Source organism: Malus domestica, chromosome 12 (assembly GCF_042453785.1).
Source record: "Malus domestica chromosome 12, GDT2T_hap1".
Taxonomy (NCBI): domain Eukaryota; kingdom Viridiplantae; phylum Streptophyta; class Magnoliopsida; order Rosales; family Rosaceae; genus Malus; species Malus domestica.
The window spans coordinates 21836886-21851546 of NC_091672.1; the positions used below are offsets into that span (position 1 = coordinate 21836886).

The 14661-nt window shown below is 36.8% G+C and overlaps 1 protein-coding gene and 1 long non-coding RNA gene across 5 annotated transcripts; one reads left to right on the forward strand and one right to left on the reverse strand.

Moving 5' to 3' along the window:
• Nucleotides 1-565: 565 nt before the first annotated feature.
• Nucleotides 566-1950, reverse strand: LOC114820154 (uncharacterized). The gene is made up of 2 exons (XR_003767538.2): nt 1799-1950; nt 566-828 (listed from the first exon to the last, which is right to left on the reverse strand). It is a non-coding gene; the product is annotated as an uncharacterized lncRNA (long non-coding RNA).
• An 8544-nt stretch (nt 1951-10494) lies between these two features.
• On the forward strand, nt 10495-13533 carry LOC103431706 (uncharacterized). 4 transcript variants are annotated; one of them, XM_029090428.2, is made up of 6 exons: nt 11016-11482; nt 11749-11889; nt 11995-12100; nt 12326-12508; nt 12947-13109; nt 13229-13533. In XM_029090428.2, exons 1-6 carry the CDS (start codon nt 11468-11470, stop codon nt 13362-13364), a joined length of 744 nt encoding a protein of 247 aa, XP_028946261.2. In that variant the 5' UTR covers nt 11016-11467; the 3' UTR covers nt 13365-13533. The 4 variants fall into 4 exon arrangements, with proteins under 4 accessions (XP_028946262.2, XP_070666315.1, XP_028946261.2 ...); XM_070810213.1 differs by having other exon boundaries at nt 11018-11482; nt 11758-11889; nt 13229-13531; XM_029090429.2 differs by lacking the exon at nt 13229-13533 and having other exon boundaries at nt 10495-11482; nt 12942-13213.
• The last annotated feature ends 1128 nt before the right edge of the window (nt 13534-14661 follow it).

Here is a 14661-nt window from a genome sequence, read left to right on the forward strand (position 1 = left end):
TGTCGCGATGGAGCAGCACTTGTTCTAAGGTTGCCGGAGAAGAGAAGGAGAGCCATTGAGAGGGAGGTGGAGATGGGTGGGATAGGAAGAAGGTGAGGGTTTGTAGAGGTGGGTCCCATATTTTTTAAATAAAAATATTTATATAATTATATTTTTAATTTTTAAATATTTAATTAATTATATTTTTAATTTTTAAATATTTAATTAAATTTTTAATCCAGTTGGATTAGAGAGTGGACTCCAGCTCAAGCCACGTCAGCATTTAACAGAAAAATTGACGAAGATATGACATTGTAACAAATTCATAAGGTGAAGTATGATATTGTAATTTTTAAAACATAAGGTATGAGATTGCTGTTCGACCTATAGTTAAGGTAGTTTTGTGTAATTTATCCCATAATTTAACAGGAAAACATCCACATTCAAGTTCATTCAAGTATGAGAGTTATATTCATGTTTCAATTAGAGGCAAATTCTTTGTATTCATAACTTTCAACTAAATCTTTGTTTTCTATTAATTTTTTCTCCTCTTAAAATTCTCATCTTAAAGTATAAGGGTATCAGATAGGCGACCAAACTAAAGTATCCGTGCTTCATAGAAAACAAGATAACAACGACAGTGAAATAAACTTAAAAGGATGTAAAGCTAGCCATGAAAAGCAGATGAGACAATCTTTATGAGCTCCTCCCTCTGATATTTAGATGTGAGATAACAAACTGAGCCATTCACTTCAAACCCCTTACTCTTCCACTCTTGAATCCTCTCGTGGAGCAATTCTCCATTTCGAGCACACGTATGTATGGTTGCCCCAAGTCATGCAAGCTCCTCTGCAATGGCAAATTCAATACATGAAGAAAAACTTGAGTTTGCAATACAGAGATATCCATATGAAATTTGAGTCTGACAGACAAAATAAATGAGTAGAAGTGATTTGTGATTAAAATAAATAAATAAAGAAATCAACATTTATTATGTATATTCATTCATTGATTTTTGTTTTATTGATCGGAATTGCACTTTATAGATGTTGGAACCATGGTATCTCCAAAAGTGTGCAAGAAAAGGTAATCGAAATTGCGATCAACCGAGGTGCAATGCAAGCGCAATGTCTCTACTAACTGGTCAGTCCACTGCATTTTACATGCAGTTGCGCGGTTGCTCTTGCCAAGCTAGATATGCAGAAGGATGCAGCTGACGTATAGAATAAGGTTGCTGCCCCCTCAAAGAAAAAAGACAATGAGGAAGATGATAGGATCCTGAAATGCTCTGTAATTGTTTTTTGTGATACTCTACAGGTGTCATAGCAATTCTAATTTTGTTCTAGTATTGAAGACCGTTGTGCGGAAGCATCTGAAGACATGCTTTTGGTTCAACTTGTGCGGAAGCAACCAAAGACATGGTCTTGATTCAACTTCTTGTGTGGAAGCAACAAAAATAAGATCAATACATAAGCGGAGACAAAATATGACAAATACAGAAATCGTCCATATAGTAAAAATACCGGTTTGGCTATGTTAGAGCCTACATCCGGTCTGGAGACGGTGAGGAAATGCACTAATAACAAAGGAGAACACAAAAGAGTTTTTAAGCTCTCACTACATATTCCAAAAACACCCAGAACACACACAGAGACTAGCCAAGAACAAGTCTCAGATTGTTGCTTGCAGACAAATACAGGAAAGAGATGGGGTTATTACAAAGATATGAACCAAACTCGCATACACAAGGGATCAAAGAGAAGAACTAACTCAGTCTTGCATCTACTGTACAACGAACAAAGTAAGAGAAGCAACTTACACCAGGACAGAGAACATCTCTAACAAATTGGTTGCTCTTTCCCAACATCATGATAGACAAAAGAGCTAGTTCATGTCACCGTCTTCCGAATGATACGGCAGCACAAAATCACAAATATAGTGCTCTCGGGGACACTTTCCTTTTATCAAACTGAAAAAGGAACCAAAATGTGCAGCCAACCCTATTTGGTACACTAAGCCATGATAGACAAAAGAGCTTGCTCATATCGCCGTATTCCAAATGGTACGGCACCACAAAATCACAAAAATGGTGCTCTCTGGGAAATTTCCCTTTTATCAAACTGAAAAAGGAACCAAAGTGTGCAGCCAACCTATTTGGTGACATTAAACTCAGAGATGGTTATCCCCAAACTCACCAAAAAAGGGCTTCTCAAATTAAGCCAGTTTCCAACAAAGAAGATGCTCCAGTTGTTGTTACGAAACATAACAGGGATATCATGTACAATATATAGATAGAGGTAGAGGAGAGAAATAGAAAAGAAAAGGAAACAGCCAGTCATACATGGTTCTTCAAACTCTAATCCATGAGATGCCCATTTGAATTAGTTACTTTGTACTTTGTAGCACTTTGATTGATTTCTTTAGTTCTAATGCAACACCTTTTATTCTAATAATAAAAAGACCGTCTACATTTGTTACGTAGCACTTTTTCTCCTCCTTAAAAATGTAATTTAGTTCACGTAAGGTATCCTAGATCCCTTGATAACTTTTCCCAATCCATTAGCATCCCAATCACTACCTCATGAATTCTTGATTAGCCAAAACTCACAAGTACCTATATCATCAAGCTTCCTTTTCTACCCAAAACCCTCCAATTTCTTTTCTTCAGTCTTCCAAGTTCCCTACCCCAAGCAAAGTAACAGTATAAGTGGTCTCTTCTTTGAAACATGATCTAGTAAATGATCAAACTCCATGCTTACATTGTCTTCGAAACTTGAATCTACGGACATGATTACCCATTACATCTCCATAGTCTTGTAGCACCCTTCTTAATCCTCATTCGATCCAACATGGTCTAACCAGGTGTACATCTCCTTAGTCTTGTATACTATTATAACGGGTTCACCAAAACATTTATAGTCGTGTATAGAATCTCTTATACTGCTCTTTGGTCAGGTGTTGGTGTGAACATTCTTCAGCTGCCAAAACTTCTCCAACATTATGTAGTGCTTACATATAGTCGAAGAAAATGGCTGGAGTAGCCATGCCATCAGACAGATAAGTTAGTACATAACCATTTATCTCCCTCCATGGCATGAAGCATTTTTATTTTTCTTGGCAGGGTGTGGTTGTATTAGAAAGGTGTAGGGATTGCTTACTGCAAGGGCGCCAAGCCTCGCATGGATACTCTTGGTCTTACCGTAAGCGAGCCCAGTCTCTACTGTCTCGACAACCGCTTCAACATTTTAATAGCGTTCATCTCTCATTGACCTAACTCCAACTAACTCTAACTGTTTTGAAGATAAGTCCCACCTGATTCCAACTAATTCAGTTTATTTGGTTAATACTCCCCCCTCAAACAAAACTGGTAACTCCCAAGTTTTGTTTGCATCTGCAATGAAGAACCGGTGGGACTGTCATGTTCTCTATCTGCTGCACTTGCTGCTTCTCGAGCTTGTAAAGATTGTTGACCAACATCAAAGACTCCAATATGTAAACTATGACGATGTTGAATAAACACTGGACTATGTAAACCTTTTGTGAATACATCTGCTACCTGTTCATGTGTTGATATGTATTGAACACGAAGATCCCATTTTTGAACTTTTTCCCTTACAAAATGATAATCTGTGTCCAAATGTTTAATCTTCGAGTGGAACATTGGATTGGAACACAATGCCAGAGCTGAAAGGTTATCACAATGCAAGGTAGGAGGTTGTGTAAGAACTTGATGAACATCCTTAAGCAGAGATTTAATCCAAAAGACATCTGCAGCACAATGTGCCAAGGCTTTGTACTCGGCTTCTATAGAACTTCGAGATACAATAGCCTGTTTCTTTGACTGCCACGATATCATATTGGATCCCAAATAAAAAACATAACCAGTAATGGACCTCCTTGTGTTGATATCTGCTGCCCAATCCGAATCAGAATAAGCATTGATTTGAAAATCAGAAGGCTGAATGTATGTCAACCCACAATTGTATGTACCCTGAAGATACCTCATAATTCTTTTCACCAGATACATATGAGACTCTGAAGGATTGGTCATATACTGACACGCTACATTCACTGAGTGTGCAATATCTGGCCTGGTAAAAGTCAGGTACTGCAAAGCCTCAACCAGGTTTCTATAGTGGGTAGGATCAGACAATGGTGTGCCTTCAGTTGTAAGTAGCTATGGGTGAGGTTTGGAAGGTGTGGAGGTTGGTTTACACTGCTCCATTCCAGCCTTTTTCAACAACTCCTTTGTGTATTTTGATTGATTCACAAACAAAGACCCATCTGCATGATATTGAATCTGGATTCCCAAGAAATATGTCAACTTTCCCATATCTTTTAAATCAAACACAGTTGCAAGACTATTAATGACAAACTGAATTTTCTCACTATTAGATCCAGTTAAAATGATGTCATCAACATACAAGAGGAGTAAAATAACATCACTCTCATCCACCTTCACAAACAAGCTTGTATCAGACATTGAGGTTTTAAAACCAAGTGCAGGTAGAAAACTTGTAAATTTAGAATTCCAAGCTCTTGGAGCTTGTTTCAACCCATATAGGGATTTTATTAATCTGCACACATGACTTGGGTACTGTTGATCCACAGAACCTTGGGGTTGGTTCATATATACTTCTTCTTCAAGCTCCCCATGCAAAAATACATTTTTAATATCTAATTGTCTTAAATTCCAGTGGTATTGGGCTGCCAATACTAAAATAAGCTTCACAATTGCATGTCTAACCACAGGACTAAAAATTTCTGAATAATCCAACCATTGCTATTGACTAAAACATTCTGCTACCAATCGGGCTTTGTACCTTGACATTGTCCCATTAGGATTTCTTTTCACTTTATAAACCCATTTACTGCCAATCACAGCTCTATCACTTGGAGGAGGGACTAATTTCCATGTACCTTGTGACTTTAAAGCATCATACTCTTCCTGCATAGCATTCTGCCATTGAGACATAGTTGATGCAACTCTTAAGTTCTTTGGTTCCTCTACCTCATGTATGTCAGCCAGAAAAGAGAAACCACATGGTATATGACCATTGACATCTCCAATATCATCAACTTTAAACTGAATATATGCTAACTCGGGTAATGCAGCTAGACATGATGTGTAATCTCGTCTCATAATAGCACCTGTTTTAAGTCTAGTTTGAATAGTATGATTGTGTGACTGGGATTGAATTTGTGCATTTGGAATAGACAAAGGAAGAATTACCTGAAGCTGAGATGGATCAAGGACAGGAAGCAAGGGAACTGTATGTTGAGAAGAGGAAAGAGTGTTTGTGGATGCTTGAGTTTCAAATCCCTGAGTTCCAGTGCCTGATTGTTCTGAAGAACTGTTGATGTGTGAAGTAGAAACTGGAGTTTGTGCATGAGTTTGAATTGCAGATAAATTTCCATTACCAAAAAATAAATCCATACTACCCTCTTAATGCATTGTATTCACATGAGCTGAATATCTGTTTTGTACAGGAACTGGTACTACCACAGTGCTACATTGAAGTTAACTCGAAGTGACTCTCTGTCCTTCAACTTTACATTTTATCAATGCATAAGGAAACACATTCTCATCAAAGATAACATGTCTTGAAACAATACATTTTTGGCCTTGTACATTATAACAGACTACACCTTTATATCCCATAGAATAACCCAAAAACACACATTGATCAGACCTAGATGGTAACTTATTTTCAGAATATGGTCTTAACCAAGGATATACTGCTGATCAAAATACTTTCAAATTCTACAACTCAGGATCTTTACCATACAATTTCTTATAAGGGGACACCATGGACAACACTTTGCAAGGCATTCGATTGATAAAAACAAAGCATGTGCACAGGATAATACCAAAAATCAAGTGGTAATGCAGCTTGAGCAAGAAGAGTAATGGCAGTTTCCACTATATGCCTATGTTTTCTTTCAACTACTCCATTCTATTGTGGAGTGTATAGACAAGAAATCATTTGTCCAATACCCTTTGCAGCAAGAAAAGCTTTAAAGGAATGACTTGTGTACTCACCCCCACCATCAGATTGTATACATTTAATAGCAACACCAAACTGTATATAAACCCAGTTGTAAAAACTCACAAAAATTGCATAGACATTTGATTTATTATACAATGGAAAAATCCAGACATACTTTGTATATTGATCAATAAAAGTAACATAGTATCTAAACCCCTCTATTGTTTTGACTGGATAAGGGCCCCATACATCTGAGTGCACCTTTTCAAATGGTGAGAAGTATCTATCACTGCTAGGAGAAAAAAGAAAGCCTACACATTTTTCCTTTAATACAGTAAGTACACATACTATGATTCATATGTAACTTTAGTGGTATATTTGACTGTTTCAACATGATGGACATGATTTCATTGGATGGATAACCAAACCGTTGATGCCACAGAGTTGACTTTACCACCTGTCCAAGAAAACCGTAAGGCTGCTGAATCACAGACTGAACTCCTCTTGATTGCTTGATAATAGGGATTTGAAACAACTGTCTTGCTATACTCTTTCCTCTATACAGTATGTCCCTTGTCTTCTTGTCCTGCATAAAAAAATCATTATCATCACAAACAAACCAACTATGATTGTCAGCACACAATTGTTGTACAGATAGCAGACTTTAAGCAATTTTTGGAACATGTAAAACATTATTAAAAACTAGGCTATGAGAGTTAGTTTTAATAGTAGTTGCACCAGTATTTTCAATAGATAAACTTGTCCCATTGCCAACTAAAATTGTTTTAGAACCTTGGAATGGTGTAACTTGATTCAATGTGTTGATATCAGCAATGATATGGTGAGATGCACCAGTATCAACAATCCAAGCATCCTAAGGAATTTGTTGTTCTGCTTGCTAGGCTGTCATAGTTGTGAACTGTGCAAGTGGTTGTTGACCTTGGAACACATAATTCCCTCTGTGATAGCAATCAAGAGCTGAATGACCACGTTTCCCACAAATCTAACACTTCATTTGAAAACCAGTACTTGGTGTAGTAGCATTCCTGTGAAAACAATTAACAGTTGTATGTCCTCTCCTGTTGCAGATTTGACACTCAATAACATTTGAAAACCTGTTTTCTGTATTCCCATTCCACACATTCGTACCAAATTGCCTTGTATTCCAGATGAAAAACCAGAAGAAGAATCTGTATTGTACCCTTTACCTTGAAAACCAGCATTTGACTTGAAACTGTTATTACCCTTATAATTTGGCTTCGGTATAAACGGAGGTCTTGAGCTAGAATTTGAAGAGTTGCCCATATAGCCAACACCATAATGAATTTGAGGATAAACAGTACCAGGAAATTGTTGAGGCATAGGAGGTTGTGAGTATGGTTTTTGAAGCATAGGAAATTGTTAAGGCATATGAGGTTGTGAGTATGGTTGTTGAGGCATAGAAGGCTGTGGTAAAACAAATGATGATGGAAGTTGTTGATGCAGAGGAGGTTGAGGGTATGGTTGTATGTATGGCTGAGAATAAAGCTCAATTGAATAGGGATATGGATTAGGAGTTAGGATACCCCCAGTTATTCCAGGTAAATGACTATGTCCTGTAGGATTAGACCCTGAAGTAGAAGAAGCTCCTGGGATCATTTGAGAACCTTGAACATATAATGCAGAAGGACCACTTGATTCACCTTCAATTTCTTTTTCCGCCCCAAGCAACAAAACTCGAAGTTCTTTAACAGAAATAGATGATTCTCTGGCTAATATCACTATTCGAATTATAGCATACTCTTTTGGTAAACCAACAAGACCAGCAATTATGACATCATTATCAGAAATGAATTCTTTAGCAACAGTTAACTGTTCCCTTATATTCTTCAATCTTAACAGATATTTATCAATTGAATCCCCTCATTTCTGAATTGTATGTAATTCTGTTTTTAAGTGATTAACTCTAGAATTAGACACGGAAGCAAACCGATCCACAAGATTTGACCAAGCCTCGTACGCAGTCACACATCCAAAAACATATTCAATAGCCTCATCAGACAAAGTAGCTAATAAAAGACTTAACAGTGCCATATCTGTGGACTCCTATTCAATATATGCATCATTAGGATCAGAAGAAACTCCTCCTTCAGTACAAACTACAAATTTCGACGGACAAGCAGTAGTGCCATCAAAATGCCCAAACAATTTATGACCCCTTCAACACCGACTTAAACTCAAATGCCCATTTCGCAAAATTATCATCCTTCAACTTTATAGTGATCATTCCCAACAAATTTTCAAATTTGACAGTAGAATTAGCCATGACTCCTTGATGTAAAACACACATTTTCAAGAATCACACAAACCCCCAATCTTTGCTATCCAGAAAGAAAATTAAGAGAGAATGAAACTCCCTTATGAAACTCCCTTTGCAATCAAGAAAGATTGAAACTTTCTTGAAGAAATCTTGAAATACAAGCGAAATCCCTTGAAATACAAGCGAAATCAAACACACAACATGCACTAAATTCTAAGATCGAAATCTTCTAATCAAGACTGACACCCAATTAACCTTCTAATCAAGAGTGAAACCCAATTAACCTTTTAATCAGGACTGAAACCCAATTACTCAACAGAAAAATTTACAATGTCACTTGAATTGGACTCTTCGATCGTGTGTAGCAGCGGAAGAACTAGGGTCAACAACGGCAGTGAGCCAATGCTGGCGATAATACCATATTAGCGCTATTGAAATACAGAAATCTTAAGGAAGAAGAAACTAAAGGAATCAAAGAAGAAGAAAATAAGAGAGAAACCTTTCAGTGATATATTTTGAGTAAAAAGGAAATATTACATCATGAACCTCTGAGTCTATAAGACAATGCTTATATAGAGACTATGTTGCACAATTTTACACTTTTACCCTTTACACCTAACTCCAACTAACTCTAACTATTTTGAAGATAAGCCCCACCTGATTCCAACTAATTTAGTTTATTTGGTTAATAAGGGGACCACTTATGTTATTACTTTGCTTAGTTGAGAAAGTTAGAAGAATGAAGAAAATGGAGAGTTTAGGGAAGAAGAAGAAGCTTGATGATATGGATTCTGGTGGCTAATCAAGAACTCATGGGGTAGTGATTAGGTGCTAATGTATTGGGAAAAATTATAAAGGGATCTAGGATACCTGACATCCATTATATTGTCTTTCCAATTTTTGAGAAGAAGAAAAAGTATTATGTAACATATGAAGACGGTCTAATATTTTTTTAATCCGAAGAAAAGGTGATGCATAAAAACTAAAACATCAATCAAAGTGCTACAAAGTAACTGAGTCGAAATATGGCATTTCATGAATTATAGTTTGAAGAACAATTTCGCGTCCGAAAGCTTTTTTGATATATGTAGTAATTAGATTTCATTATGATTGGTTTCATTGTTAAGCTATGACTCGTATTATATGATTTGTCAAATGATATGTATGACAATGAGATTGAGATGACTGCTGTTTTCTTTGCTATTTAACTCCTTTTTATTGACATTGAGATTGTAAGTATCTCCTCTTCCTCTACCTCCACCTATATATGATACAATGTTTAAAATATCAGTAGAAATATTAATATGCAAATTTATAGAATCAATATCGATATTAGTTGCCTTGAGCAAATTTCCCTACAGTTCCATTTTAAATTAATCGAAGACCGATAACGATATATCAATCGGTATTTCCATAGATTTGAATATCAATATTTTCCACCGATAAGAGAGAGAGAGAGAGAGAGAGAGAGAGAGAGAGAGAGAGAGAGAGAGAGAGAGAGAGAGAGAGAGAGAAGAGAGAGAGAGAGAGTGAGAGAGAGAGGAGATGCTCATAGTCTCAATATCAATAAAAAAGAGTTCAGTACATAAGGAAACAGCCATCCATCACAATCTCAATTTCATACAAACCATTAAACATGAGTCATAACTTAACATTGACAACAATCATGATCCAATTAGTACATATATCAAAAGAGCTTTCGGAAACAACATTGTTTTTCAAACTATAATCCATGAGATGCCATTTTGACTCGGTTACTTTGTATCACTTTGATTGATGTCTTTAGTTCTTATGCAACACCTTTTCTTCAAATAAACATATTCATTTGTTACGTAGCACATTTTCTCCTCCCCAAAAATTGGAAAGGCAATATAGTAGATGAAAGGTATCCTAGATCCCTTGATAATTTTTCTCAATCCAATAGCACCTCATTCTTTTCTTCAGTTTTTCGTTCCCCACCCAAGCAAAGTAACAACATAAGTGGTCCATTTTTTGGAAACATGATATAGTGAAGGAACATAGACTCCAAGCCTATATTTATAGTTTTCAAAACTTTAATCCATAGACATAATTACAACCACCGTTGGACGCTCAGCAATGGCCTTTTCCATTAACATCTCCATTGTCTTTGAATTGATTCCACCCTCCTGTCCTCATTCGATCCAACATGATTAGGCCGGCGGAATTGTAATGGGTTTATTGAAACATCTAGGGCCCGTTTGTTTGACAGGATTAAGAAGGACTAGACTGGACTGGACTATAGTCCTTTGTTTGGTGTGCACCAGGATTAGCTTTAATGAGCTTAGCAGGGATTCGCTCGGATTAAATAGCTCCTTAGCAGTTCTTAACGAGGATCCCCAATTTTGGGCGGACTCGTAAGCCAGAGAAAACACGAGAGATTTTCTGCGTCTTCCCTCATCGTCCTCATCTCTGCGTCTTCCCTCATCGTCGTCCTTGCTGTGCTCCCTCATCGTCATCCTCCTTACCCTCATCGCTGCGTCTTCGCTCATCTGCATCTGCTCACCCTCATCTCCCTTCGAATCTTCGATTTATTTCGTCGATTTGGGTGGATTAGTTTGTGATATTAACTGAGCTTTATTTGATTTTGTTGTTTTGGGTTTGAGAAATTTTCAATCATAGACCTCTGCACTTTCTTATCATAAATTTTTATGCTTGTTTGGTTGCTGAGAAAAGGGTAGGAAGAAAAGAAGAGAATTGAGTTGGAGATTTGGGTTTGGGGGGGTGGGGGTGGGGGGTGAGGTGTTGTTTTCTTTTTTTCTTTCTTGGATTCTCTTGGCAACCAAACAAGGGTTCAGGGGGAAGTGATCATTGGTTGTTGGTTTCTGAGATTTGTTCTCTGTTTAGATGCCGAGAGTTGATGGGAAAACGAGAAGGATTGTAATTTACCAATTAATTCCAGAAACAGAAAAACAAAGTTGTTCCTTTTACATAAATGGATGATTGGAAGTGGTGAAATCAATCCATTTCCTTGTTTGGCATGTTATACTAATCTTGTTAGATGAAAATTTGCCCCTCTTGCATATTCGACATTCCAATTGTTCATCCTTTTTTACACAATTTTTATGATATTTCAGGTCATATTTGGATTTATTGGTCTCTCAGATTTAGCCATCATAGAAAGTTGAACAGAAGATCTCGAGCCAAGCAAAAGCTCGGAGTTTAGGTGCATTGAAGTGAAATGAAGATATTGCAGGTTTTAGCATCATTTATATGTATTCTCAATCTGCGAGTCATCGTTGATTTTATTAATCTGACAGACAATGATAGCACCCGAATTTCTCTAACCCAATGTTGTTGTATGAAAAGCTCTTAGCTGTTTGTTGCCATAAATCATACAACTGAATTGTTTCCCCCTCCTAGATTGCCTCACATTTCGATGAGTTCAAAACAATACATTTATTTCGCAAGTCTTGTTTACTTCTTTGAGCTTTGTATCCCTAAGCAAGAGGACTTTCACATGATAAACAGAAATCAATGGAGAAGCAATTTCCCCATAATGACCAACAAAATGGCGTCAGTGAGGTTCCTACGGTGGACTCTGGTTCAGTATCTATTTCCAGCAACAAGGGTACAAAAGTCACGCGTGAAGATATTGAAGTTGTAAGACATTTTTTTACTTTACTTGTTTGAGCTTGAGTTTGATTTTGTTCCAAGGACGAAACTTAATTACATTGTTTTGCTTGGGTAATATAATGAACATTGTAGGTCCAGAATTTGGTTGAAAGATGTCTGCGGTTGTATATGAACAAAAATGAAGTCGTCAATACCCTGTTAGATCGTGCTAGGATTGAGCCGGGCTTTACAAGCTTGGGTATGCCGCTACATACATAATTTCCTTTGTTTTTTCTTCCTCCAGACACATGGAAATAAAGCTTTCCATTCCCTTTTATATGACATCTTCACTTTTCTTCATTGTTCGCAATGCATAAGTATTACTAGTTGATGGCGCAAAAGAAGATTTTGACTTTGTCGTTATATTGTTGCTATATGTTTCGAATTGCTCTAATTGTCATATGTTTTATTTTTTTTTATTTAGTACTTGAGAAATTGGAAGTAGAAAATGCAGAATTTTTCAAGGCTTACTACACGAGGCTAAAGCTGAAAAATCAAATTGTTATGTACAACCGTTTGCTTGAGCAACAATACCATCTGATGAAACAGCAAGAGCCTCCAGAGGTTCCATTGCCTCCCTTGCATAATGGGATGCATTACATGCCAGGTATTTTCTTTTCAGAGAACTTGAATGTATAGGCACACGTCAGCGTTTTCAATTTTTGTAGAAGAAAGGAGTAGGAGCTGCATTCCATTTTCCTCTTCTTTCAATACCAATGAGCAGTTTTTGAGTTCCAATTCCAACTTTGGTAAAAAGGAAAATTATACTTGAATTCAGAAAAATATTCAGGGGGAAGTTACTCGTAATTGAGATACACCTTGTTTGGCTTATTTGTTGAGACATTTCTTTCCTGAGCATGGTCATGTAAAGTGTAAGCCATACTGAACGCAAATGGCTAGAATGCATGTCTTCTCGTATTCAAATTCCTTCTCACTTTTGGTGTTGGTTTATTGGAAGGTTGTCGGCTACTTCTAACTGAATTCTATGCCATGGATCTAAATGTAATGTGATCCCTTATTCCTTGTTTGTTTATATTTAGTGCAGTTAACAATTTACCTATGGGATACCCCGTCATGCAGCAACCTCCATTTCCGTCTAAGGGTCATCACCAAATCAATTCCATAGGCACTATATCGAGTTGTCATTTGGTCAATGGAATCCCTGCTCATGGAAATTTCCACCATATGCCCCTGAACTTATGTCAAGAGTGAGGATTCTATCTCACATCCACTTTTTCTTTAGTTGTTCTAAGCATTCAGTAAAGTTTCTGTCATGCACGCACACGGTGACCGTCGTATGTAATGTGTTCCTGATCATCCTTGACAGAGGTATCAAGACAGAGATGGTTTCGAGTCCTGTATCAATATTTGACTCTGAAGAGCCACTTTGGCAAGGATTAGTTGCACGTAATAGATCAAGTAACCTCACAATTAGTAAGATTTCAGTGCAGTTTGTAGAATAGAAACTAGGAGCTTGTTGTTGACGGGGGAACTTGAGGAACCCCTCACTTGTTCAGTTAATTTGCAGATTTTGTAGTCTGAAATTGTGTTTGATGTCTTATAGTAATGAAATGCTCAGTGTCCTTGTCTGTTTTATCATGATTGACATGGTCTCAAGCATTTTGTTATAAGCTGATGGACTTAATAATTCAATGTTTGAAAGATTGAATTAAGTTTCGTGTTTCATCCAAATATTCCTTTCGAATTTTGTTATTTGTACAACAATAGATGACTGCAGATCAAGACAAGAGTGTCTTTCCATTAGTTACAAAAACAGACTAAAACACGTCAATTCTTTCTTTCTATAAAAATTTGAATTCAACTCCCCGGTGTCTTTAGAAAATGAACCTTGCGGCCAACTCCACGGCGACGGCGCTCGGATAGTATTTGTCCTGCTTCAACTCCAGCCAGCTTTGCCAATTCTTCCTAAGTTTATGATGCAACTGACTTCAAATGAAATTAAGAAATGAAAAACCATTTCTTCCCAAGTTTATGATGCAACTGGCTTTAATCGTACAATCTTATGTTATGGCTTATAATTTAGTTTTGCACTATAAAGTATTTTGGCTAATGTTAACTAGGATTTTGTAAATTATGGAGATCTACTTTGGAATGCTATACTATAGTTCACTGGCATTTTGTAAAATATCCTGGATGAAAGTTTAGTGAATGATGTTTTAAGAGTCAATCAATGGCAAAGATTGACTTGTCACAAGTATCTTCTTATGTACTTGTATTTGTTGAAGTTGCATGTATTGTGCACTATTCTTTTTCTTATTTTGGCTGATAGAGTTTAAACCAAACTACATTTGCAAATTAAACTCAACTATTTATAAATAGTATGTCCTAACTATAGTATGTCCCAATTCTATTAGCAAGTAATAGAAACAAAACAATTGTCCTCTTTGTTTAAGATTCATAATATACATGGCAAAAATATGCTCAATTTAACCGATATCATGAGATTTGTAGCATTACTCTATTACACAATGGCAAAAATTTGTAGTCCTAGTCTAACCAAACACAAATCTGGTGAACAGTTATGTTTTTATTATCCTGCTTCTTAGTCCAACACTGCACCAAACGCTTCACTAAGTTAGTCCAACTTAGTCTAGTTTAAGCCAATCCAGCTTAGTCCGTGTAGCTAGTCCAGTCCGAGACAGTCCGGGGCAACAAACGCACCCCTATAGTCTTGTATAAAAGCTCTTGCTCTTCATCGGTCGGGTATTAGTGTCAACAATTTTTTATTGTCAGGCATCC